At 46.1% G+C, this 23,435-nt stretch overlaps 1 protein-coding gene across 1 annotated transcript; it reads right to left on the bottom strand.

The window, feature by feature from the left end:
- Positions 1-4,313: 4,313 nt before the first annotated feature.
- On the bottom strand, positions 4,314-21,494 carry PYM1 (PYM homolog 1, exon junction complex associated factor). Its single transcript, XM_048487338.1, is given in 4 exon segments — positions 4,314-5,082; positions 5,085-5,299; positions 16,519-16,612; positions 21,418-21,494. Coding segments are annotated over 4 exon segments (642 nt in total). The 5' UTR covers positions 21,449-21,494; the 3' UTR covers positions 4,314-4,780.
- Positions 21,495-23,435: the final 1,941 nt, after the last annotated feature.

A 23,435-nucleotide genomic window follows, 5' to 3' on the forward strand; every position in this document is an offset into this window, starting at 1 on the left:
TCACAATCAATCTTTAAGAGAGGATCTGGGGGACCCGGAAATTACAGGCCAGTCAGTTTGACATCCGTTCCTGGTAAATTAGCAGAATCAGTCATTAAAGATAAATTATAAAACATGTAGAAAAGCAAGACTCCAGCTGAGAAAGAGTCAACAAGCATGGTTTTTGCAGAGGCAACTCAATCTTCTACAAACTAAATTACAGAGTTCTTGAGGATGTAAACAGGCATGTGATAAGCGGGGAACCAGCGGACATTATTCACTTGATTTGCATATTTCGACAAAGTTCCTCACCAGACGCTATTGAGGAAACTCAGTAACAAGGAATAAGAGGGAAGTCCTCCGCATGGATTAAAAAACTGGTTGAGAAACAGGAAGCAAAGAGTGGGTGTAAATGGGAAATTCTCACAATGGAGAGAGATGTAGGGAGTGGTGTCCCCCAAGGATCCAGACAGGGACCAGTGCTCTTTAACCTATTCATAAATGACCCGGAAGCAGGGTGGGTAGCTGCAGGCTAAGTTTGCAAAAGATGATACCAAATTATGTAGGGTGGTGAGAACCACAAAGGATTGGCGAGGAGCCCAAGCTTAGCTTGAGCAAATTAGGTGAAGGGCCAAGAAATGGCAAATGCAGTTCAATGTAGCAAAATGCAAAGTGGATGGGGCAAAATCCAAACCGCACCCTGTATGAGGCGGTAGGGCTGGTGCTATCAGTCACAGACCAGGAAAGTGATTTGGGCTGCCTAGCTGATAGCTCCATGGGAATGTCAACTCAATGTATGGCAGCTGTGAAAAAGGCAAACTCTTAAGTGCTGGGGATACCAGGAAAGGAACGAGAATTAAAACTGCAAAGATCATTGTCATGCACCTTATATAAAGCTGTGGTGCAGAATCGCGACCCTGGAGTACTGTAATTCAGTCTCTGGTCGCCATACTGCTAAAAAAAGGATATTGAAGAGATAGAAAAAGTGCAGAGAAGGGCTTAATATAGGATGATTGAGGGATTGCAGCACCTTCCTTGGCGAGGAAAGGCTGCAGCTAGAGCCTTTGGGACTCTTTAGTTTTGGAGAGTGAGACGCTTGAGGGGATATGATTGAAGCTCCATAAAATTATGCATGGGTAGAGAATGCTGACAGAGAGAAATTTTTCTTTCTCACGCCAAATATTAGAAACCAGGGGCATTCATTGAAAAATGCTGGGGAAGAATTAGAACTACTGTGCTGAAAACACTTCTTCAATGCCAACGCGGTGATTGGTGTTTGGAATATGTACTGCCATTTATGGAGGTGGCGGGTGATGGCATTACGAACCTGGAGAAGCTTCTTTAAAAGGCGCTTGGGACAGATTTATGGAGGAGAAGGTCGATTATGGCTACCAATCTCGATCCTCTTTGATCTGGAGATCGTAAAATGCCTTAACAGTTCCAGGGTGCTCGAGCAACAGCCACAGAAGGCCATTGCTTTCACATCCTACATGTGAACTCCCAAAGTTGCACTTGGTGGGCCACTGCGAGTAGTAGAGAGCTGGACCAGATGGACTCTGGTCCGATCCAGCTGGCTTTAGCGCTTAGCGTTCTTAAGCCTAAGCCGCAGAATATGAGTAGAGAATGCAGCATGAGGTTGTGAAGCAGCCAATTAGTACCGCGCAAATACAGAGCTCAAAAAAGGGAGGGGGATCACGAATGGCAGCCAGGAATCCTCTTTTTGAGGTGAAATGCACGTGACATTGCTTTCGTAAACTTCGGGGCGGGTTGGTTCACTTTAGGAAATAAGTTCTTTAGGGGATTCAGTGGAAAGAACCACTATTGACTTTGATAGTCCAAGGTCTTGACACAAAACAAAAGCAACTCCACGAGCTCAAGTTGTCAGCCACTACGCCAGCGCTAATGGCAAGCGTTAAGAAAGGGGATTCGGTGTCGCTTTTCTTCCGCAACCGCTGCAGGCGTCCTTGGGTGAAACGGGTGCAAAACTGACAGGCTTGCTTTTTCCACAGTGCTGCAATTACAGTTTTTATTCACGGGAAGCATCCCCAGGGCCTTGGTTGGCCAAAATAATCCCCGAGGAACATGGAGCAACCGCCGGCCTCTTGAAGCGAACGGGTGGCACGCTGCATGTGGAAAAAACCAGATCAAGCCGTGAACCAGCCGGTCAGCTTCAACCACCCAAATCCACTGCCAGCCACACTGACCTAAAAAGAGCAGCTGCAAGTCTATTCACTAGTGCCGGTCTCTCCCTCTGAAAGTACCAGACAGCTCTGGCTGCTAGTAACACACCCTCCGACCGCAAATAGCGGCTCCAAATGTTGCCAACAACGGAACAGGGAGAGCGTCAAACATGGGGTTTTTTTTGCAGTTCTACCAATGAGTAACTTCTAGCGGCCACCTGCTGGATGAGGAAGAAGGCGGGTAATGCCAGAAAGACTCCAAAAACAACAATAAAAAATAATAGCTTTTTGCTAGGAACTACAAAAATAATAATGAAACAAGAAGCAAGTTCTGAGTTCTCCAGAACTTTTCAGCAAACTGGATGCTCAGTAGACCAAAAGCAAAAGTTCAGGAGAAGGGGCAGATGTTTCTGGAAATGATGGACAGTCTACAGATTGTGGACTTCTCCATCACATCCTGAAATATACTGTTCTTTCCCCTTTTTTGAGGGGGTTTGTACTAAATATTTACCCTATTTAAGAGTTCTGGAGAACCCAGAAGCTTGCTCACTATTCTGTGATAAGTTTTTAACTTTTAAAAGGTGTTAAAGGCAAACAAGAATGTTAATGTCCTACATCCCAATTGTTCTTCCTCAGACTTCTTCCATGGCTGCGTTGTTCCTGCTCAGATGGAATAAAGTATAATTAGTTCAGAAATACTAAAAGAAGATCGAGATGGAATTTCTAGGAGTTCTAGAAACGGAGTCCCTAGAAGGGGACTTTTCCCCCCTTTGAAATCATGAGAGAGTGGATTTCAACAGAGAGAGTATGACTCAAGGGGGGAAGCTGTCCCAGACAATTTTTCTATAAGGCGAAAGGCCCTTTGCAACAAACACAGGGCTACTAGTATCCCAGGGCTGTTTCAGATGCTAAAGGGATGTGGAGCTTAACTCACACTACATAGCACCCCAGTATAGAACAGAGCCCCCCCACCACCACCGGGCACTGGCCCCGGCCTGGTGGAACACCCTTCCTGAGCTGTCCGGCCCCCCCAAGTGGACCTTTGGCGAAGTTCCGCAGGGCCTGTAAGACTGCAGCTGTCTCCACCGGCCTTGGAAACCAGTCCAGCTGGATATGGTGCCCCCCTACTGCTCTTTGCCTTGGTAAGTTGGTATTACATCAGGGTCCCCATATTGAGGGGGGTCTGCACAATCCCTTCTGGGGTAGGTTTTAAATTCAGCTCTTTTGACGCCTGTTTATTTATGTATTAACTGTTACTCGCTGTTTTATATGAGTTTTTAGGTTATTTTATCGATGATTATGGGATGGAGCCTATGTATTTATATTTTGTGTATTACCTGCTCCTGCTTGTTGTTTGAATTACGTTGTTTGAATTAGGAGCAGCAGGCGAGGGGAGGTTACAGAGCCTGCGGTATCTAATCTGGAGGAACCGGGTTTGATTCCCAGCTCTGCCACCTGAGCTGTGGAGGCTTATCTGGGGAATTAAGATTAGCCTGTACAGTCCCACACAAGCCAGCTGGGTGACCTTGGGCTAGTCACAGCTTCTCGGAGCTCTCTAAGCCCCACCTACCTCACAGGGTGTTTGTTGTGAGGGGGGAAGGGCAAGGAGATTGTAAGCCCCTTTGAGTCTCCTGCAGGAGAGAAAGGGGGGATATAAATCCAAACTCTTCCTCTTCTTATGTTGTTCACTGCCCAGAGCCCTTTGGGGATCGGGCGGTATAAAAATTGAAGAAATAAATATAAATAAATAAATAATAAGGGGGGGAACCCTCCAGGGGCTCCTTCTTAGCATTCCCAGAATCCTCCAGTTGAGTGCTAAAGAAACTGATTCAACAGACAAAGCTAGTTAAACCAAAAAAAAGGAAAGAATGTCTTGACTCAAACTGATAACTTGACTCAAGAGTATAGCTGGTTTGTTTTTCCTGAGCAGCTGTGCTTAGATAAGCCCCTAAAGCAGAGGTGCCCAACTCTGGCGCTTCAGATGTTCACGGCATGGCCAGTGGGGTGATGGGAACTGTAGTCTATGAACTTCTGAAGCGCCAGAGTTGGACACCCCTGCCCTAAAGAATGGAGAGGTGGACAGAGCTTTCCTGCATTGATCCCAAGAGGAAGGTCAGCTAAAGGCAAAGTGGGAAAAAAAAATCCCTAATTCAGAGAGATCACTACTGCAATTTTTTATTGCATCTTTTTTAAAATGAGGAGTGGAAGGATGGGTGTAAGGGTGGAGTGTCAGTTACAGAGAAATATGGTGTCCAAAAACCTACATGGGAGCGGGGAGAAGACATGGGACACTCCACCCGCTCTGGTGCCTTCGAAAGCCGTCCCCCTCTCCCCGCACCTTACACTGGGATGCTCCCAGACAGCCACTCACACCACTGGAGGGAGGGGGAAGAGAAGAGGAGTCAGGAGGAGGCAGAGTAGTCCTTGAGTATCTAACACATCGACAGCTGGGAGCTATGGCTTTCAAAAAAATTCCACAGCACCCAACATAAAAAATAAAACAGGTGTGGCAAAGCGAGGAGAGCCTGAAGACAGCATCTTCTGGTCTGTGCGACACAGTTCTCAGAACATGGTCCCCTGGGGACGGTTTGTTCCTACGCACGCTTAATGTCCAGTCACCGTTACAAATCCAACTCCAGGTCCTCGAGTTCCTCTTCCAAAGCTTTCCTTCGAGCCAGCTTGTCCAACTGCTCTTTGGTCGGCTGCTTGATCTTCCCCAGAGTCAATCCGCACCTGCAACCTCCTCCACCTGCCGCAATTTTTTTCAGGTTTTTTACCTTCTTGGTTCTCTGTGAGGGTGCATCTATAGACGTCAGGCTGCCGCCGCTGCTAGCCGGGGGCCTGGCACGGCCAGCCTGCCCAGCCAGCGGGCCGTCTCTGCTGCTGCCCGCCATCGCCGACAGGGTATCTTCTCTCATTGACTGATGAGGCCACCGGCATCAAGGCTCCTTTTTTCTCTGCTGTTGCTTCCTCTCCTTGGCGCTTTTAGGTTCCTCTTGGTCACCGCCTTGGAGAGTCCTCGGCCTCACGCCTCTGGTCCTTTTGCAGGTTGCTTGGCCACTGGGGCACTGACCTCTGCATTCAGGCCTGGAGGTAGTTCTGGTTTACTTTTGAAGAATTTCACGTATTTATTCTCGTACCTGCGTGGAACAAAAAGATATCAGATCTCACAATATTTGAAGCGTGGGAGAGAGAAGAGAGACTGAACAGGAATGATTTCTTTGGCACGTCTAAAAGAAAAGAGAGTGAAGGACAGATTATAAATATTCCAGCCGTAATTACAGCTGCGGTTTTCCCTCTTCAAAGAGAAGAAGAAACATTTGGATTTATATCCCCCCTTTCTCTCCTGTAGAAGACGACTTTATTTACAGTCAATGACCAATATAGTACAAATCTCCAAAATATCTACAACAAAACAAGAATACAGATCTCCCTCCCGTATTCCAGCACTATCCATCTATATATCATTATACTTTGTAGACACACCAAACAGCATAAAATAACTAGACAAAACAAAAATATCTAAGGGGGATGCCATATTCAGATCATTTTTTCTTTTTCATAATGAATAGACAGAATTTTGCTACTCACTACTTTCTCTCCTGTAAGGAGACTCAAGCTGGCTTACAAGCTCCTCCCCCCCCCCGCCCCCACAACAAACACCCTGTGAGGTGGGTGGGGCTGAGAGAGCTCCAAAGAACTGTGACTAGCCCAAGGTCACCCAGTGTTGGAGTGCGCAAGCTAATCCGGTTCCCCAGATAAGTCTCCACACCTCAAGGGGACTCAAATACGGTTTTCCAGATGAGAGTGCACCTGCTCTTAATCACTACACCATGCTGGCTCTCAGTGCAGTGGACTTCACACAGGTATTAACCTTGTGCTTTATAGCAAGTTGGTTGTGATCAGTACCCTGACAGGTATTTCTCGGGCAAGTCACTGCAGATCAAATTATTTACAGCACTGAATTCTTTGAGAAGCCACTGCCCCATTGAGCATGGCACCCGGAGGCCTCCTACCACACCAGACTTCAGGCAAGAGAAGCTGGTGAGAACAGCTCTTACGTAATTACAGTTCGCAGGGCCTGTAAGATGGAGCTGTTCCATCTGGACATACGGGCTGGAGGGTGACTCGGTATGCCATCTGGATTCCCTCTCCTTCCTCTGCTTCTTTTCCCCGCCTGCCTTCTCCCTTTCTTTCTTTCCTTCCCTTTTCTCTCTTCGTCCTTCCTTCTTTAGTTTTTTCATTATTGGGACTGCTCAGAAGATCCATTAACACCCCCTACAGGGCTGTGATATTGCCTCTTAGATGACTAGCAGCTGAGCTGATTGGATTACTGGAACATTCTAAAGTTTAGATGTTTTATTTATGTGTATTTTATCAGCGTGATGGAAGCTGCCCCCCCACCCCCAAGCCTGCAGGGGAAGGGGTGGCCTATTAAGACTAATAAACTGAATGGAACATTGTACTCCAACAGCTTGTAGGCGATGTTATCTGGGCAAATGGAAGCCTTAAACAAGACAGGGTCCGAGTATTAAATTGGCTTTTTCCAAAAGATGCTGAGGGCTTGGCTTTCAGGGGATATCTTATTTTTTCCCATGATTTCATGCCTCACACATCTTCAGAGATCAGCTCTCACTGGAATTCAGTCAGGGGCTTATTTTTTGGAGTAGGGCTTATATTTCAAGCATCCTCCAAAAATCCCGAAAAATCATGCTAGGGCTTATTTTCAAGGTAGGGCTAATTTTCAGGGAAACAGGGTACATCCCAGGGCGGGTTAACAATACACCAATGCATCTAAACATTACAATATAGACATTGACATGTGAAGTATCTTCTAAAAACATACCTACAGGCAATTAAAACCGATATCCCGGATTTAATTCTCAGGTGCAGGTTGCTGCAGGTTCTGAAACCCTAAGTCAAATAAATGGACTCTGTATAGTTGATCAGTAGCGTTTATTGAGAAGCCGGCCATATGTCAATTGGCAGTAGTACAGCCGGTTCTTGGCATGAACCTGGACTTTGCCACCCCCCTTGTCTCCGTAAATCCCCTCCTGAATCCCAAGAAATTGTGAAAAGCAGACACCCAAGGTCGGTGGCAGCTAGTAAGAGAAAGCCACCTGGCTTTCTGCCCCTATGGAGATAACAGGTGCTGCACTCGCTTCGCATGGAATCAGGGTAACAAGTTCAGTTATCGAGCAAAGTAAAAGTAGCCATAAAGTGAAGATCAATAAGCAATGCCCCAGATGGTGCAGTGGTAACATATAGCAGGGTGGTTATATATATCTTTTAGGTAGCACTCTGGATTAGTAGCATATAAGCAATGTCGGTAGGAATGTATCTCAATCATCTAGATTCATGGTGGCGACCTGTACACTCTAGATGCTATGGATTCATTATTTTCATCAGCCCCTGCCAGCATGGCTAATTGGCCATGCTGGCAGGGGCTGATGGGAATTGTAGTCCATAACATCTGGAGTGCCAAAGGTTCGCCACCACGGACCTAGATGCAATCCCCCTGACACAGGTAGAGGGCAAGTTCTAAAAAGCCAGTGGTCTGGGGGTAGATGGCATAAATATAGTTTAGTACCAGACGTCATCCACCTAATTAATTAATTATGGAAAGGTTACTGCTGCTACTGTTTTTATTGTTTTAATTTGGATTATTCAATTGTTTTAGCTGCAATGTATTGTGTTTGGTTGCCTGTAAACTGCCCTGAGCCCTTCGGGGGTAGGGCGGTCTAATAAGTCGAATTAACAATAACAATAACAATAACAATAGCAACAATAATAACAACAAGAACAAGAATCATCATCATCATCATCATCATCATCATCATCAACACTAGGGCAGCACTTGAAACATCTTCGAATTGACAAAATTAGCATCTGTCAAATTCAGAAAGCAGCCCTGCTGTGATCCGCATGAATACTATGCCGATACATTACAACTTCCTAGGCCTCTGGGTGAGGCTCGAATTGTAATGAAGGCCAACACCCAGGTAAAGATCTGGCAGCTGTGCAATCTACGATAACAATAACAACAACAACAACAACAAATAACAACAACACATAATAATACGCACCCCTTGTCGTGGGAAGGGCTTGTGGCGTTTCGATGATCGCTGAGAGCTATATGCTGGAGGTAGGGTATGCCAATTAGAAGGGTCTCCCATGCCAGACAGGTCTCAACTGAGAAACCAGTCTAAGAATGTCCACCAACCCATACAACAAGGTGATACAAACGAAAAATTATTCCATACCGCATCGGTCGCCGCTGCTGGGTTACCTGAAGGGTCAAGGCTGCATGCTGGGGTCCTGGGCTTAAGGCCATAAGTGCAGCGTACAAGTGGACTAAATCCATCCAAAAGAAAGAGCTATAGTTAAGGCAAAATCGTAAGCATCATGGCTTTCTTGTTAGTACAACTCAGAGCCAGAAAGAGAGATACTTTGAAGCCGGATGTACTGAATTGGTGGAAACAATCTACCATCAGATTCAAATATCAATCGAGCAAAAGACTGGCAGATCAAAGGCATGCATTCCATTATAATGGAATAAAGTGGTTTACAGAGATAGAACTGGAAGAAGTCCAGGAAAATTCAGTGAAAGAAAGCAACTGTAACATCAAAAGAAAGAACAGTATATTAACCTAGAAACAACAGGAGAGATCATAATAGAACTGCTAGATGAAAACGCCAGCAATAGAAGAAAAAATAATAGTATGTTACCAGAAAGTCCCCATGATAGAAAAAAAAAAACTGATAGGACTGGACAGAAAGACAAAAGAATCCAAGGGAACCAAGATCATCCAGTATGGATAATCAAATGAGGAAAGACAAACGGCTATGATTTAAAGCTCAAAAGACCTGCAACCATAACGAGGGATGTAAACATGGCATTGATGACAACTGAAAACAACATCCATCAAAACAAAACTCATCAGCCTGCGTACAGTGCGCACTAGTGGTCACCGCTAAGAGAATCCGCATTGAAATACCTAAACCCAGGATCGAAATCAACCAGAAGTAAAACCAAAGTGGAAAAAATTAGGACTGGAACAGAAGATCAGAGAAAACCAAGATCAGATGCCAAAGTTACCTGAAAATATGAAGGAACAAAGATAAAAGAATGGCAAGATCATGAAAGAAGTAATTAGAAATGGGTATTGGCTAGACTCTAGAACAATTGAAGAAGCACTGGAGACCACAAAACAACAAATAACAGTTTCCACAGTGACGAAAAAATTGAAAGATATGAAGCAAGAAAACTATCCAGGTACAGGACACAAAATCAGCAATTTCTGTTTAGACCAAAGGCATTTCTCACCAAAGACTCAACAATAAAAGATCATTGTTGAAGAAGCAAAAAGCCAGAGAGAAAATGCAACACTTCAGCTCTTTGGAAAGATCTGTGGGAAAAGCGATAAAGATTACAACAGTAGAGGCACAGTGGATAAAAGATTTTGAGAAAGATGTTGGCCAAAAAAACAAAATGCTAAAGAGCTCGGAAATAACAACTGATATGATAACAAACTCAAAGCAAGAATGTATTCTTGTGAAAAACTGGACGGCACCAGGACATGATCAATTGCATGTAGCTTCTGGCTCAAATACCTAACCAGTTTGCACCCGGCAATGGCCAAGCAGTTCAAATCGAAGCCATGCAAAATGGTGAAATCGATCACCAGTGGCTAGCAACAACTGTAAAGGAAGACATACTTTTGTTTCAGAAAAGATCCAAGCCAAAAGTAGCAACACCTGGAAACTACAGGCCAATAAACATGTTTACCCACGATAGTTCGCAAACTGCTCACTGGCATAATAGCAGATAACATCATGGACTACTTGGAAGCAAAATAGCATCCTGCCAGTGGAGCAAAAAGGGAACAAAAAAAGGAGCAGGGGTACAAAAGATCAAATCCTGATGGATAAAATGATAATGGAGAACTGCAAGAATCGAAGAAGCGAATTTCGCGTGATGTATGGTCTGGATCGATTGATAAGAAGGCATTTGACTCCACTGCCCCATTATAGTTGAAGGATCATGAAATGCTTGGAAACAATTGGCATCAGCAAAACATTCGAGTATTCACTGAAAAGCCGCATGAGACAGTGGAAAACTGGAACTGACAATCGGAAATGAAAACTTTGAACAGTCAACATTAAGCAAGGAATTTTCCAAGGTGATTCACTATCACCTTTACTGTTTATCATTGCCATGATACCGCTGTAACAGTAATTTTAAAGAAAAAACAAAGTTGGGCTATTAAAATCGGCCAAAGACTCCAGAAAAAATACTCACATTAAAACTGGCTATACATGGATGATTGAAGCTGTATGGGGAAATCAGACACAGAAATCCAGTCACTAGTAAACACAGTCCGAATATTCAGCACAGACATTTCGATGGAGTTTGGCCTGGAAAAGTGCGCTACTGTGGCAATAAAGAGGGGCAAGATCACCGAGAGTGATAAGATTGAAATGCCTGATGGCCAACTCAACAAGTGCAACCAAGAGGCCACCTGGGCATTTTGCAGCTGGATAACATCAAGCATGGGCAAGTGAAGACTGATGTCAGCAGAGAGTACACCCAGAGGGTCAGGAAAATTTTGAAATCTAAACTAAACAGCGGGAATACCATCAAGGCCATCAACACCGTCATCAGGTACACTGCGGGAATCATCAACTGGACACAGGCTGAGTTGGAAGCATTGGATAGAAATACTCGGAAGTTTATGACAATGTACCATGCCTTACACCCACGCAGTGATACTGATAGATTATACCTTCCCCGGAGATCTGGAGGCAGGGGCTCACTGCAAGTACAGAAAACAGTGGAAGAGGAGAAGCATGCACTGGCCGATTATGTGAAGGAAAGTCAAGAACAGGCATTGATTGAAGTGAAGAACAGACATTTGCTGCAAACCCAGAAAACCAAACAAGAATACAGAAAAAATGTGATTAAAATGAGGACTGAAAGCTGGCACAACAAAGCACTGCACGGCCAATTTCTGGAGAAAATCAAAGACAAGGTGGACAACGAAAAGACCTGGCTGTGGTTAACAACTGGAACTCTGAAAAAGGAAACTGAATCCCTGATTTTAGCCACCTAAGAGCAAGCCATTAGAACAAATTCGATCAAGGCCAAAATCAAAAAATCCTCAGATGATGCAAAATGCAGATTGTGCAAAGAAGCTGATGAAACTGAAGATCATGTCCTCAGCTGCTGCACAAAGATTGCCCAGACTGAGTACAAACAGAGACACAACTCAGTGGCCAAGACACAACTCAGTGGCCGCTGGAATTTATGCAAGAATTACAACATAAGAACAGCTAAGAACTGGTGGGAACATTGTCCAGAGAAAGTAATGGAAAATGAGAAGGTCAAGATCCTGGCAGACTTTCGAATCCAAACGGACAAAGTGTTGAAACACAATACACCAGACATCACCGTGATCAAGGACAAGAAAGTGACCATCATCGACATACAGTAGTGCGCCCGGTGACAAACGCAGGGTCATTGAAAAAAGAACACGAGAAGGTCACTAAATACACAGCGATTGGAAAATCGAGGAGCTTCAGCTGCCTATGGCACAATAAACCAGCTGAGGTTAGGTCCCGAAAGTGGTAATCGGCAATGCGGCTTGCTAAGGCGCCATCCCGAAAACACTCAGGGCCAGCATAATTCTGAAACATCTTCGAATCGGCAAAATTAGCATCTGTCAAATTCAGAAGGCAGCCCTGCTGGGATCCGCACGAATACTACGCCGATACATTACAACTTCCTAGGCCTCTGGGTGAGGCTCGAATTGTAATGAAGGCCAACAACCAGCTAAAGATCTGGCAGCTGTGAAATCTACCATCATCATCATCATCATCATCATCATCATCGTCAGTCAGTCAGTCAGTCAGTCAGTCAGTCAGTCAGTCAGTCAGTCAGTCAGTCAGTCAGTCAGTCAGTCAGTCAGTCAGTCAGTCAGTCAGTCAGTCAGTCAGTCAGTCAAATGCCTGGGCGAAAATGGAGGTCTTAGCCAGGCACTGAAAGATGTATAATACCTGCACCTCTCAGACCTCCAGTGGGAGGGCATTCCATAAGGTCGGGGCTATCACAGAGAAAGTCCTCCATGCAGCCCCCACTCCCCTCACCTCAGAGGGGGAAAGGTCCGCCAGCAGGGCGCTCTGTGACCTCAGCACCCAGGCCGTCTATATGGCAGTCTGGTCCCAGGCTGTTTAGGGCTTTACAGGTCATAAACAACACCTTAACTTGAGCCCGACAGCAAACTGGGTGCGTGCAGATCCTTCAGTGATGGTGTTATTTGTGCATGGCCAGGGGTTTTAGTCAGCAGCTGAGCTGCTGGGATGTGGACACCGTTTCCTCATGAATCAGAGGTTTTATGCAGAGGGTACATTTTCATCTTGCTCTTCTTCTCTTTAAAGAGCTCAGGGCAATGACAAGGTTCTTCCTGCCTCTGTTCCATCCACGCAGCAATTCAATGAGACAAATTAGGCAGAGAGAGAAAAGGACCGGCCCATGATCCCCTAGCACAGTGGTTCTCAACCTTCCTAATGCCGCGACCCTTTAATACAGTTCCTCATGTGGTGGTGACCCCCAACCATAGAGGAGCGGTGTCTCGGTTCCTAAGACCATCGGAAATATGTGTTTTCCAAAGGTCTCAGGCGACCCCTGTGAAAGGGTCGTTCAACCCCCAAAGGGGTCACGACCCACAGGTTGAGAACCGCTGCCCTAGCGTATTGCACGGCAAGGGAAGATTTGAATCTTGGGTCTCCCCAGTTGCAGTCCAGCACTTTATGAACCACACCACATTGGCTTTCACACCACCCCTCAAGCTAGAATGACGTGGGCCATGTTGGTTTACCAAGCTAGCCTCCACATTTAGGCAAGTGATTCTAGGGTGCATTCCAGCTACAGGAATTCTTCTATATGCCTCCCTTGGTCCCCCGCTCCTTACTTTCTTTGTGGATGGTCTGTTAGACTCAGAAGGATGGTCTGTTAGACCCCACGTGTCCCAAATCGGCCCCTGCGTTTGGCAGAGGCCAATCTCCTGGTGGTGCCCGGCCCCTCAATGATGCGGCTGGCCTCCACTAGGGCCAGGGCCTTTATGGCCCTGGCCCCTGCCTGGTGGAACACTCTTTCTCCATCTGTCCGGGCCCTGCGGGACCTTGGTGTGTTCCGCAGGGCCTGTAAGACTGAGTTGTTCCGCCGGGCTTTTGGAGAGGCTGGCCGCTGAGGGCGCCCCTTCCCCTCCTGCTTCAGGTGGTCTCTATTACATCTATGGGACCCGCCGTTCCCCTCTCCAGGGGTGGGTTTTTAGATTGTTGGACACTATCTATGATATCTCGTATGCTGCATTTTTAACTGGGTTTAGTTATTTTAATGTATAGAGCCGTTTTATATTTTATATTTATTTTTTCTGATCGGGCTCCTTTTGTTTGTTATGTTGTTTCTGCTGTACACCGCCCAGGGGTGGGCAGCATATAAATTCAATTATAAATAATATAAATAAATCAGTCAGCTATGCTGAGTGCTTACAACACCATTTTTATTAATATTTTATGCAGCATAATCTGTTTTGGCTATTGTGGGTTTTCCGGGCTACGTGGCCGTGGTCTGGCAGTCATAGATGGGGGCAAGGCGTTAGGAGCAAAAACTACCAGACCACGGCCACACAGTCCGGAAAACTCACAACAGCCAGTTGATTCCGGCCGTGAAAGTCTTCCACAATACATTATTCAGTTTTAATTGTTCCTGGTATTAAAAGTATACTTGAGTTATTGTGGCCTGCCCGAAGCCCAGTTGTAGCGGGGCGGGGGCAGCTTACCCTCTAATTCTGCCTCCGTACTGTGAGAAAGTTCCAAAACACTGCGCGGAACGGAGCCATCCAGGACAGCTCCCCCTGCTGGGCAGCTCCTTATTTGCACAGCACCAACACGGGGGCCACGCAGTCATGCAAAGCTTATAGAGAACATTGGGCGGGGGGGGTATAAATCTAAATACAAATAAAATCCCCCCCCTTTTAAGAACAGGACTTGTGGCCCAGCATTTTGTGGAACTGCAAAGCAGTCTATGCCTAAAATAGAACAACAGACTACAAATCTATCAGATCTTGCAGCTATGGAAAAACACACACAGCCCAGCAACTCTTGCCCAAAGGCACCCAGCTGCGAAACACTGACGCTTCATTTAGCTACCGTCGCTAACAGCTTTTCATTAGATATAATCTGCCGGTGCAAAGGTGTAATTGAAATGGAAGGAATTATCAACACTCATCTGTCCAAAGCGATTGTATTTTCCAAAATGTCAAAAGCTGGACTCCAAAGAATAATTTAGGCAGGCCCAAGGACCGAGTGGAAATTTTCCTTTAAACAGCAAATGTACATCGCCCACTTTTTCAAGTCAGCTTCTGAAGCGGCCCGTCATGTGGCATGGAGAGATGATGGAACAACACAAGCCCAGAGACTTCTTGAGTGCCCAGAACTAATATGTGATTCTTTGGATCCCACACAATGAAAAAAAAATGAATGGAAAAGCCAAGCACAATTGCATCTGCCACTCCTAAATACAATAAGATACGCATGAAATACATGAATTCCATTTTCTTGCAATGTTCTCAGTGGCATGAGTGTTATAAGATACCCAATCTCCTGAACAGCTCTGATGTGCTCTTTTGTGAAACTGTTGCAAATTTTATACTGGAAATTAGTAGTTTTAACTGCATTTCTTAACCTTGTCTTGTTTTAACATTTTGTCCTGTTTTATATGCCAATAAAGGCTTGTGTTGTGTTGTGCATCTGCCACTCCTGCTAAACATCTGCATGTCACCTGTGGAGGCTCTATGGTCAGGAATTTACAAATTCTATTTATGTCACAATAATTGCAGGCGTCGCTTGGCTGCATGAAAGGTGTAAGCAAGCCCATTGTGATGCTTTATAAAACATGCCCATAGCTTCAGGAAAGCTCCTATAATGGCAGCCGGGGGTGGGGGGGTGGGGGTTGTATTCCCAGCACGTGTTTGAAATTCAACAGCAAATTCAACCCTAAGCGATCACACAAAAAGGATTTTCGCCCATGGGCAATCCCTGGACCACGAGAATTTCAACAGCATTGCTGCCTTTCCCTCCCTATCTTACTCTCCAACTGCTGTGAGGCTGAATTAAGGAAGAATATGCTGCCACAGGAGGAATATGGAATAGTTTGGAATAAATTTGGAATATGCTGCCACAGGAGGTGGTGATGGCCACTAACCTGGATAGCTTTAAAAAGGGCTTGGACAGATTTATGGAGAAGTCGATCTATGGCTACCAATCTTGATCCTCCTTGATCTCAGATTGCAGATGCCTTAGCAGACCAGGTGCTCGGGAGCAGCAGCAGCAGCAGGCCATTGCTTTCACCTCCTGCAGGTGAGCTCCCAAAGGCACCTGGTGGCCCACTGCGAGTAGCAGAGTGCTGGACTAGATGGACCCTGGTCTGATCCAGCAGGCTAGTTCTTATGTTCTTAAGAAGGAATGAATAGGTAGCATTGTTGCTATCAAGTTGGTGGGATGAATATATGATGTGCCTTGGAAGAAGAAGGGTTCAGATTTATACCCCGTTTCTCTCAACAATAAGGAGTCTCAAAGCTGCTTACAAACTCCTTTCCCTTCCTCCTCCCACAACAGACGCCTCGTGAGGTAGGTGGGGCTGAGAGAGTTCAGAGAGAATTGTGACTAGCTGGAGGTTACCCAGCAGGCTTCATGCATAGGAGCAGGGAAACCAATCCAGATAAGAGTTCACCACTCATGCGGAGGAGTGGGGAATCAAATCCGGTTCTCCAGATTAGAATCCACCGCTCTTAACCACTGCACCACACTGAAACAGATATGGCAGCACCCTGCCTTCCAAATGAAAAACTTATACGCCAGCAGCAGTGGCGTAGTGGTTAAGAGCAGGTGCATTCTAATCTGGAGGAACCAGGTTTGATTCCCCGCTCTGCCGCTTGAGCTGTGGAGGCTTAGCTGGGGAATTCAGATTAGCCTGTGCACGCCCACACACGCCAGCTGGATGACCTTGGGCTAGTCACAGCTTCTCGGAGCTCTCTCAGCCTTACCTACCTCACAGGGTGTTTGTTGTGAGGGGGGAAGGGCAAGGAGATTGTCAGCCCCTTTGAGTCTCCTGCAGGAGAGAAAGGGGGGATTTAAATCCAAACTCTTCTTCTTCTTCATCCATTCATTTCTTTGTACCATCAAAGAGAGGACAAGGTGCGGTCCATCTACCAGCACCGAAAGATGGCAACACTGTACATGATTTGGAGCAAGCTTCTTATGGATGTCAGCAAATGTCAAATATGATGGTTTGACTTACACAGGCACCTCTTCTTGGGGGATATAGCCTTCCTTCACTTTCCTCTGCTTCCTCCAAGTTCCATCCGGACGTTGTGTGGAAGCGATGTATTTTCCTGAAACATTACAACCATTTTAGTTTACAGGTGAACGTCGCCCAGTTTTATTCATACACATCACGAGGGCTTCTCTGTGTTCCCCCTCAGATCCTGTGAAGGTTTTGAAGCAAAGGATGCACGCAAACCTCTTTTAGACATGCATTTTTGGAATTTTGAAATTTCAAGGAGATTGAAAATCACAGGCAGCTTCACACATCTGATGACCCCGGCAGTATTTAACAATATTTATTTCTATAAAACTTTCCAATGCTTTCACAGATGCCCTCCTAATGGTTGTGTACTGCATAATGGAACTGGATTCCATTGTCTCATGTTATTGGACTGTATCGTTGTGCACCATGCAATCTGTCTTGTCAGAGCTTCGCGGCACAGAGTGGTAAGCCGCCACACCACAGTCAAAGCTCTGCTCACAAACTGAGTTTGATCCCGACGAAAGTTGGTTTCACATAGCCAGCTCAAGGTTGACTCAGCCTTCCATTTTTCCAAGGTTGATAAAATGAGGGCTCAGCGTTCCTGCGATAAATGGCAGATGACTGGGGAAGACAACGGCAAACCACCCCGTAAACATAGTCTGTCAAGTACAGGGGTCTCCAACCTGCGGCTCTCCAGATGGTTCGTGGACTACAATTCCCATCAGCCCCTGCCAGCATGGCCAATCGGTCATGCTGGCAGGGGCTGATGGGATTTGTAGTCCATGAACATCTGGAGACCCCCGGAGGTTGCAGACCCCTGGTCTAGTAAATGCCATGAAGTGACATCACCCCATGGGTCTATAATGACTTGGTGTTTGCACATGCTTGCAACCTTTACCTGCCTGGAGTCTGCTTGCAACCTTTACCTGCTTGGTGCTTGCAACCTTTACCTGCCTGGAGTCTCAGTGAAAAAGGAGGGTGACAAAGTAAACAAATAAGGTTGATCAGTATCATTATCCTCACATTGCAGATGGAAAAAGCAAATGTCTATCAGGGAGGAATATTTATTTTTATTTATTTATTAGATTTTTATACCGCCCCATCCCCAGGGGGCTCCGGGCGGTGTACAACAACAAACATAGTATAACATAAGATGGCTAGACCTTTAAAAGCAGCGATAAAACAATAAAAGCTAAATCTAATAAATACAATACAATACAATAAGGTAACTTAAGAAGCACGCTGATTCACAAACAGTATGGCAAGACATCTTATTACACCTGTGAAAATACTTGTACCTACTGCACTTAAAGAGGGTGTGTCTGCATCTCTTACTTGAGTGGTATCATTATACCAGCACTATTAGAAGAAGAAGGAGGAGGAGGAGGAGGAGTTTGGATTTATATCCCCCCTTTCTCTCCTGCAGGAGACTCAAAGGGGCTTACAACCTCCTTGCCCTTCCCCCCTCACAACAAACACCCTGTGAGGTGGGTGGGGCTGAGAGAGCTCCGAGAAGCTGTGACTAGCCCAAGGTCACCCAGCTGGCATGTGTGGGAGTGTACAGGCTAATCCGAATTCCCCAGATAAGCCTCCACAGCTCAGGCGGCAGAGCTGGGAATCAAACCCGGTTCCTCCAGATTAGATACACGAGCTCTTAACCTCCTACGCCACTGCGTAGGCATTGGAACAAAACAGGCAAGAGGTTTCTGAATCTTCAGCAGCTGCAGAACAGGAATTATCAGCAGGGGCCACCTTTCTTATATCCCCCTGACAAACAGCTTCTGCTGAAATGCCACTGTAGGTGTTAACAATGAAATATGCCCCTTTGTAGCTGATCACCTTAAGAGAGAGTGGGAAGAGAAGACACTTAGAGTGGGCATTCGCCATGTAAAGAACCCTGAAGCTGTTCAGGCCACACGGGCTGGAAAATCGCACCTGATACTTGAGACACGGACTACACAGACCCAGCCTCAAACGTATCACCGTATTTAGAAAACAGGTGTCAGTCACTGGGGACTTCCACAGAGGGGACCCTGAAGACCATAATGAAAGAGGTCTTGTGATGCATTCATTTTATGCAGGGATATAAAAAAGGAAACCAACCGCAGGGATGCAGGGATATAAAAAAGGAAACTGGAAAAAAAATGGGTGAAATTCAATTACGTGAAATTTAAAATCAAGAACAATACAGAGCCTAACACTTGACTGAGAAACTCCAAGTCCCTATTCAACATGGAGGGCTGGGGGGGGGGGAGGAGGAGGAGAGGAAATAGTTCAGTTTAAATACCAATTCAGAACTATCACGTTGGAGGAGTCTCCCTTTGACATTTTTTGTTGAAGACTTATGCTTTTCATATCAGCCACAGAGCATCTAGAGAGATGACGCCATCATACAGTAATCACACTGGAGGAAGTAGCCATGTTAAATCCGTTACAGCAAAAAAAAAAAAATTAACAGGAATCTTGGGCAGCTTAAGAAGAAGAGGAGGAGGAATTTGGATTTATATCACACCTTTCTCTCCTGCAAGGAGTCTCAAGGGTGCTTATGAACTCCTTTCTCTTCCTCTCCCCACAACAGACCCCTTGTGAGGTAGGTGGGGCTGAGAGAGTTCTGAGAGAACTGTGACAAGCCCAAGATCATCCAGCAGGAATGTAGGAGTGGGGAAACAAATCCAGTTCACCAGATAAGCGTCCGCTGCTCATGTATAGGAGTGGGGCATCAAACCTGGTTCTCCAGATTAGAGTCCACCTGCTCTTAAACAATACACCACGATGGCTCTCCCATGTTTTGCCAGCATGAGTTTGGTGGATTACATCCTATTTAGACGCATCGGACTGGTAATCATGTCTTCATGTTTAAATTTCTGCCTAAAGAGGTCAGACTGAATGTATCGGACAATTTGGCATGCGGCCTACAGAACCTCACGTCAGAATAAAAACTTGTGCATCTTAAGATTTCACTAGGCTAGGCAGACATTTATGTATCAGATTCGAGGATCTAGTACAGTGATGGCGAATCTTTTCAAGACCGAGTGCCCAAACTGCAACCCAAAACCCACTTATTTATCGCAAAGTTCCAACATGGCAATTTAACCTGAATACTGAGGTTTTAGTATAGAAAAAATGGTTGGCACTGAGGCGTGCGTTACTCGGGAGTAAGCTTGGTGGTAGAAGGTGGCTTTGCTTTGAAGCAACCAAGCAACTATTCGAACGGGAGAATCATGACCCTAGGAGGGTTTACTCAGAAGCAAGCCCCATTGCCAGCAACTGAGCTTACTCCCAGATAAAGGATCACGCTGTAGTTCTTTGCATGAAAATCAGTGGGGTTTAACAGTGCTTAACAGGGTTACCTACACTGCTTCCCCAAAACTAGGTCTTAGGTTTAATCGAGCCCAGAAACCCAGGCCAGCCTAGATGTGTGGTGGGGGGGGGGCACTCTGTTTGCGCGTGCCCACAGAGAGGGCTCTGAGTGCCACCTCTGGCACCCGTGCCATAGGTTCGCCATCACTGATCTAGTACCAGCATCTGACAAAATAGCGTGGAATCAAATCACATGGTATAATTTAAACTGAAGATGCTTGGGACTGAATCTAGGGCAGGGGTGTCCAACTCTAGCCCTCCAGATGTCCATGGATTCCCATCAGGTCTTGCCAGCATGGCCAATTGGCAGCACTGATGGGAATTACAGTCCATGAACTTCTGGAGGGCCACAGGTGGGAAAACCAATTGCCTATGCTTGCAGGGGCTGATGGGAATTGTAGTCCATGAACATCAAGAGGGTCAGCATTGGACACCCCTGACCTAGGACCTTCCACATGCCAAGGAGATGCTCTTAGCACTGAGCCACAGCTCCACCACATGGTCCCCAAAAGTTCACACTACAACAAAAACATGTCAGTTTTTTAGATTCTAAATAGCAAGGAACACTTAAGCAGCTTCCTGCACACTTTTTTATGACAATCGTTTTCATGAAGTGTGCCTGTTTGTTCATCTGTCTGTGCTGTGAACTCAGGACAGTCCTACCTGCTGGTGCCTAGGGTTACCAACCTCCAGGTGGTGCCTGGAGTCCTCCTGGAATTACAACTGATCTCCAGAGATCAGTTCTTCTGGAGGAAATAGCTGTTTTGGCGGCTAGACTCATTTTAGGGTTGCCAATCTACAGGTGGTGGCTGGAGATTTCCCACCATTACATCTGATCTCCATGTGACAGAGACCACTTCACCTAGACAAAGTAGAAGCTTTGGAAGGTGGTCACTATGGCATGGCACCCCACTGAAATCTCTCCCCAAATCCCACCCTCCTCAGGTTCCAATCCCAAAATGTCCAAATCTTGCCCAATCAGACAAACCTACATCACACCTTTAAACGCCCTCCCCAACAAAACTCTCCCCTTCCAGGCACTATCCCCATCTCCCCAAATTAGCAACCCCTGTGCCTCAGGCTATTTCCACAACATGTCATTTTTACAAACAAGCTCCCCAAAAGCCTCCAGATCAACCCCCAAAGTCCCCCATTGCAGACCAGGTAGGGAAGATCAGGTCAGCCAGCACAGGTACAGAAGGCGGGGCCAGAGGTTGGTCCCCTAGCGCAAGGGGAGGGGCTAAACGGGGAGTGCCCAGAAGGGGGCGTGGTAGTGCAGAGGGCGTGGCTAGTGCGGATCCGCAACCGGACGGTGGAAAAGGGGGCGTGGCCCCCAACGAGGATGGCCGCAGAAAGAGGGGCGAGATGGAGAAAGGATGGGAAAGGGAAGGGCGGGATTTCGGGAGGAGCAGGACATGGCGACGGGCAGAGAAGAGACGCCTCCGTAGGGCTGGGAGGAGAGAAATCAAGGGTGGTGGCCAGGAACGCGGATTTCCCCCTCGCCGTCTCAGCCGCGTCTCCCCGACTCACCGGTCTCATCAGTCACATAGGGAGTCGCCATCTTGGAAACGCGACCTGCTTCCGGTCCCGTCGCCTCCACCTCCGGATGTGGCATGACTGGGCGGAGAAAAAGCGGCCATTTTACTGTTTAGGGCGGAGTAGCCGTTGGCTAGTGTCGTGTTAGGGTCCTGCATGTTAATAGCTTGTGGGCTAACGGCCTCCTCTCCGAAACTGCTCCAGCAGCCTCATAAAGAGGCCAGATCATAGAGCATTGATGGCATACCTTTGGGGCTTGGGATGTCCAAAGTTCAGAAAATGCATATCTTGACTTTGCTGGGGTGTCACCCCCCCACCGCCCCGAGAAGCAATTCTTTGCTGAAGGGTTTCCAACCTCTCGCCCTCCAGATGTTAATGAACTACGATTCCCATCAGTGCTGCCAATTGGCCATGTTGGTAGGGGCTGATGGGACATCTGGAGAGCCATAGGTTGGAGGCTCCTGCTATTCATATTCACTTTAAAAAATACAGTCCAATCATGTGTGGTGCTATGTATTGTATAAACAATTGTCAAATAATCACAAAAATTACTTCACAGACAGAATTCTTGTCGGGTGTTGGTGAATGCTGGGGTGTCACTTTTGACACAGGTGTAGGTTTGCCATCATTGTGATAAATAAATATATTGTCAAAGGCTTTCACGGTCAGATTCAACTGGTTCTGGTGGGTTTTCCAGGCTGTGTGGCCGTGGTCTGGTGGATCTTGTTCCTAACGTTTCGTGTGTAATACTTCCCTCTGTGATACACCTCTGAAGATGCCAGCCACAGATGCAGGCGAAACGTTAGGAACAAGATCCACCAGACCTTGGCCACACAGCCCGGAAAACCCACCAGAACCAATAAGAAATGTGTTTTCTATTAGGAATGCGAAGATCCCCCTCTGGGATTTTCTTTAGGAATTGATAGCAGGCGCCATCTTGAGTTAATTAATTCATTAATTGATGCTGCATTTTAATGGGGTAAGGTTTATTTTTATTAGAACCATCTTAATTTATATTTATACTGTATTTTAATCTGATTGTGCTCTTTATACTGTTCACCGCCCTAAGCCCTTCGGGGGAGGGAGGTCTATAAACCTAATTAATAATAATAATAATAATAAATAGTTATTATTGTTTTGACTGCTGTTTTAATGGATTTTAATGGATTTTAGTAACTGTAGCAATTGTTTATGTGGTCACTATTGTGATCCTTTGTTATATATTGTATATCTGCTGACGCTGTTGTGCACCGCCCAGAGTCCTTGGGAATGGGGCAGTCTACAAATCCAAATAATAAATAAATAAATAAAATGAATCATAAGGGAGGATGCTTGTGGCAGGACAAGATAAGACTGCGAGATGACTAAGCTGAAGGGCAATTCTTGTATCAGATTGTACATATTGAGCATACTTAATAGGCTAATGCATATTAACTACTACTGCCTTGACAACAAACTGAACATACAGGAAGAATATGGGAGGGGCCCACATATTAAAGAGGAACATGTAAATAGGGCCTAGGCCAGTGGTGGCACTCAGAGCCCACTCTGTGGGCACGTGCACCCCCCCCCCCACACACACACATCTAGGCTGGCCTGGGCCTCTGCGCTCAATTATTAGCATTAAACCTAAGACCTGGTTTTGGGGAAGCAGTGTAGGTAACCCTGTTAAACGCTGTTAAACCCCACTGATTTTCATGCGAAGAACTAAAGCGCAATCCTTTACCTGGGAGTAAGCTCGGTTGCTGGCAATGGGGCTTACTTCTGAGTCGTGATTCACCTGTTGGAAGAGTTGCATGGTTGCTTCAGAGCAAAGCCACCGACTACCACCAAGCTTACTCCCAAGTAACGCACCCCTCAGAGCCAACTGTTTTTTTCTAAACTAAAACCTCAGCATTCAGGTTAAATGGCCATGTTGGCACTTTGCGATAAATAAGTGGGTTTTGGGTTGCAATTTGGGCACTCGGTCTCGAAAAGGTTTGCCATCACTGGCCTAGGAAGACCAGAAAGTT

This window comes from Sphaerodactylus townsendi, linkage group LG03, assembly GCF_021028975.2.
Source record: "Sphaerodactylus townsendi isolate TG3544 linkage group LG03, MPM_Stown_v2.3, whole genome shotgun sequence".
Taxonomy (NCBI): Eukaryota; Metazoa; Chordata; class Lepidosauria; order Squamata; family Sphaerodactylidae; genus Sphaerodactylus; species Sphaerodactylus townsendi.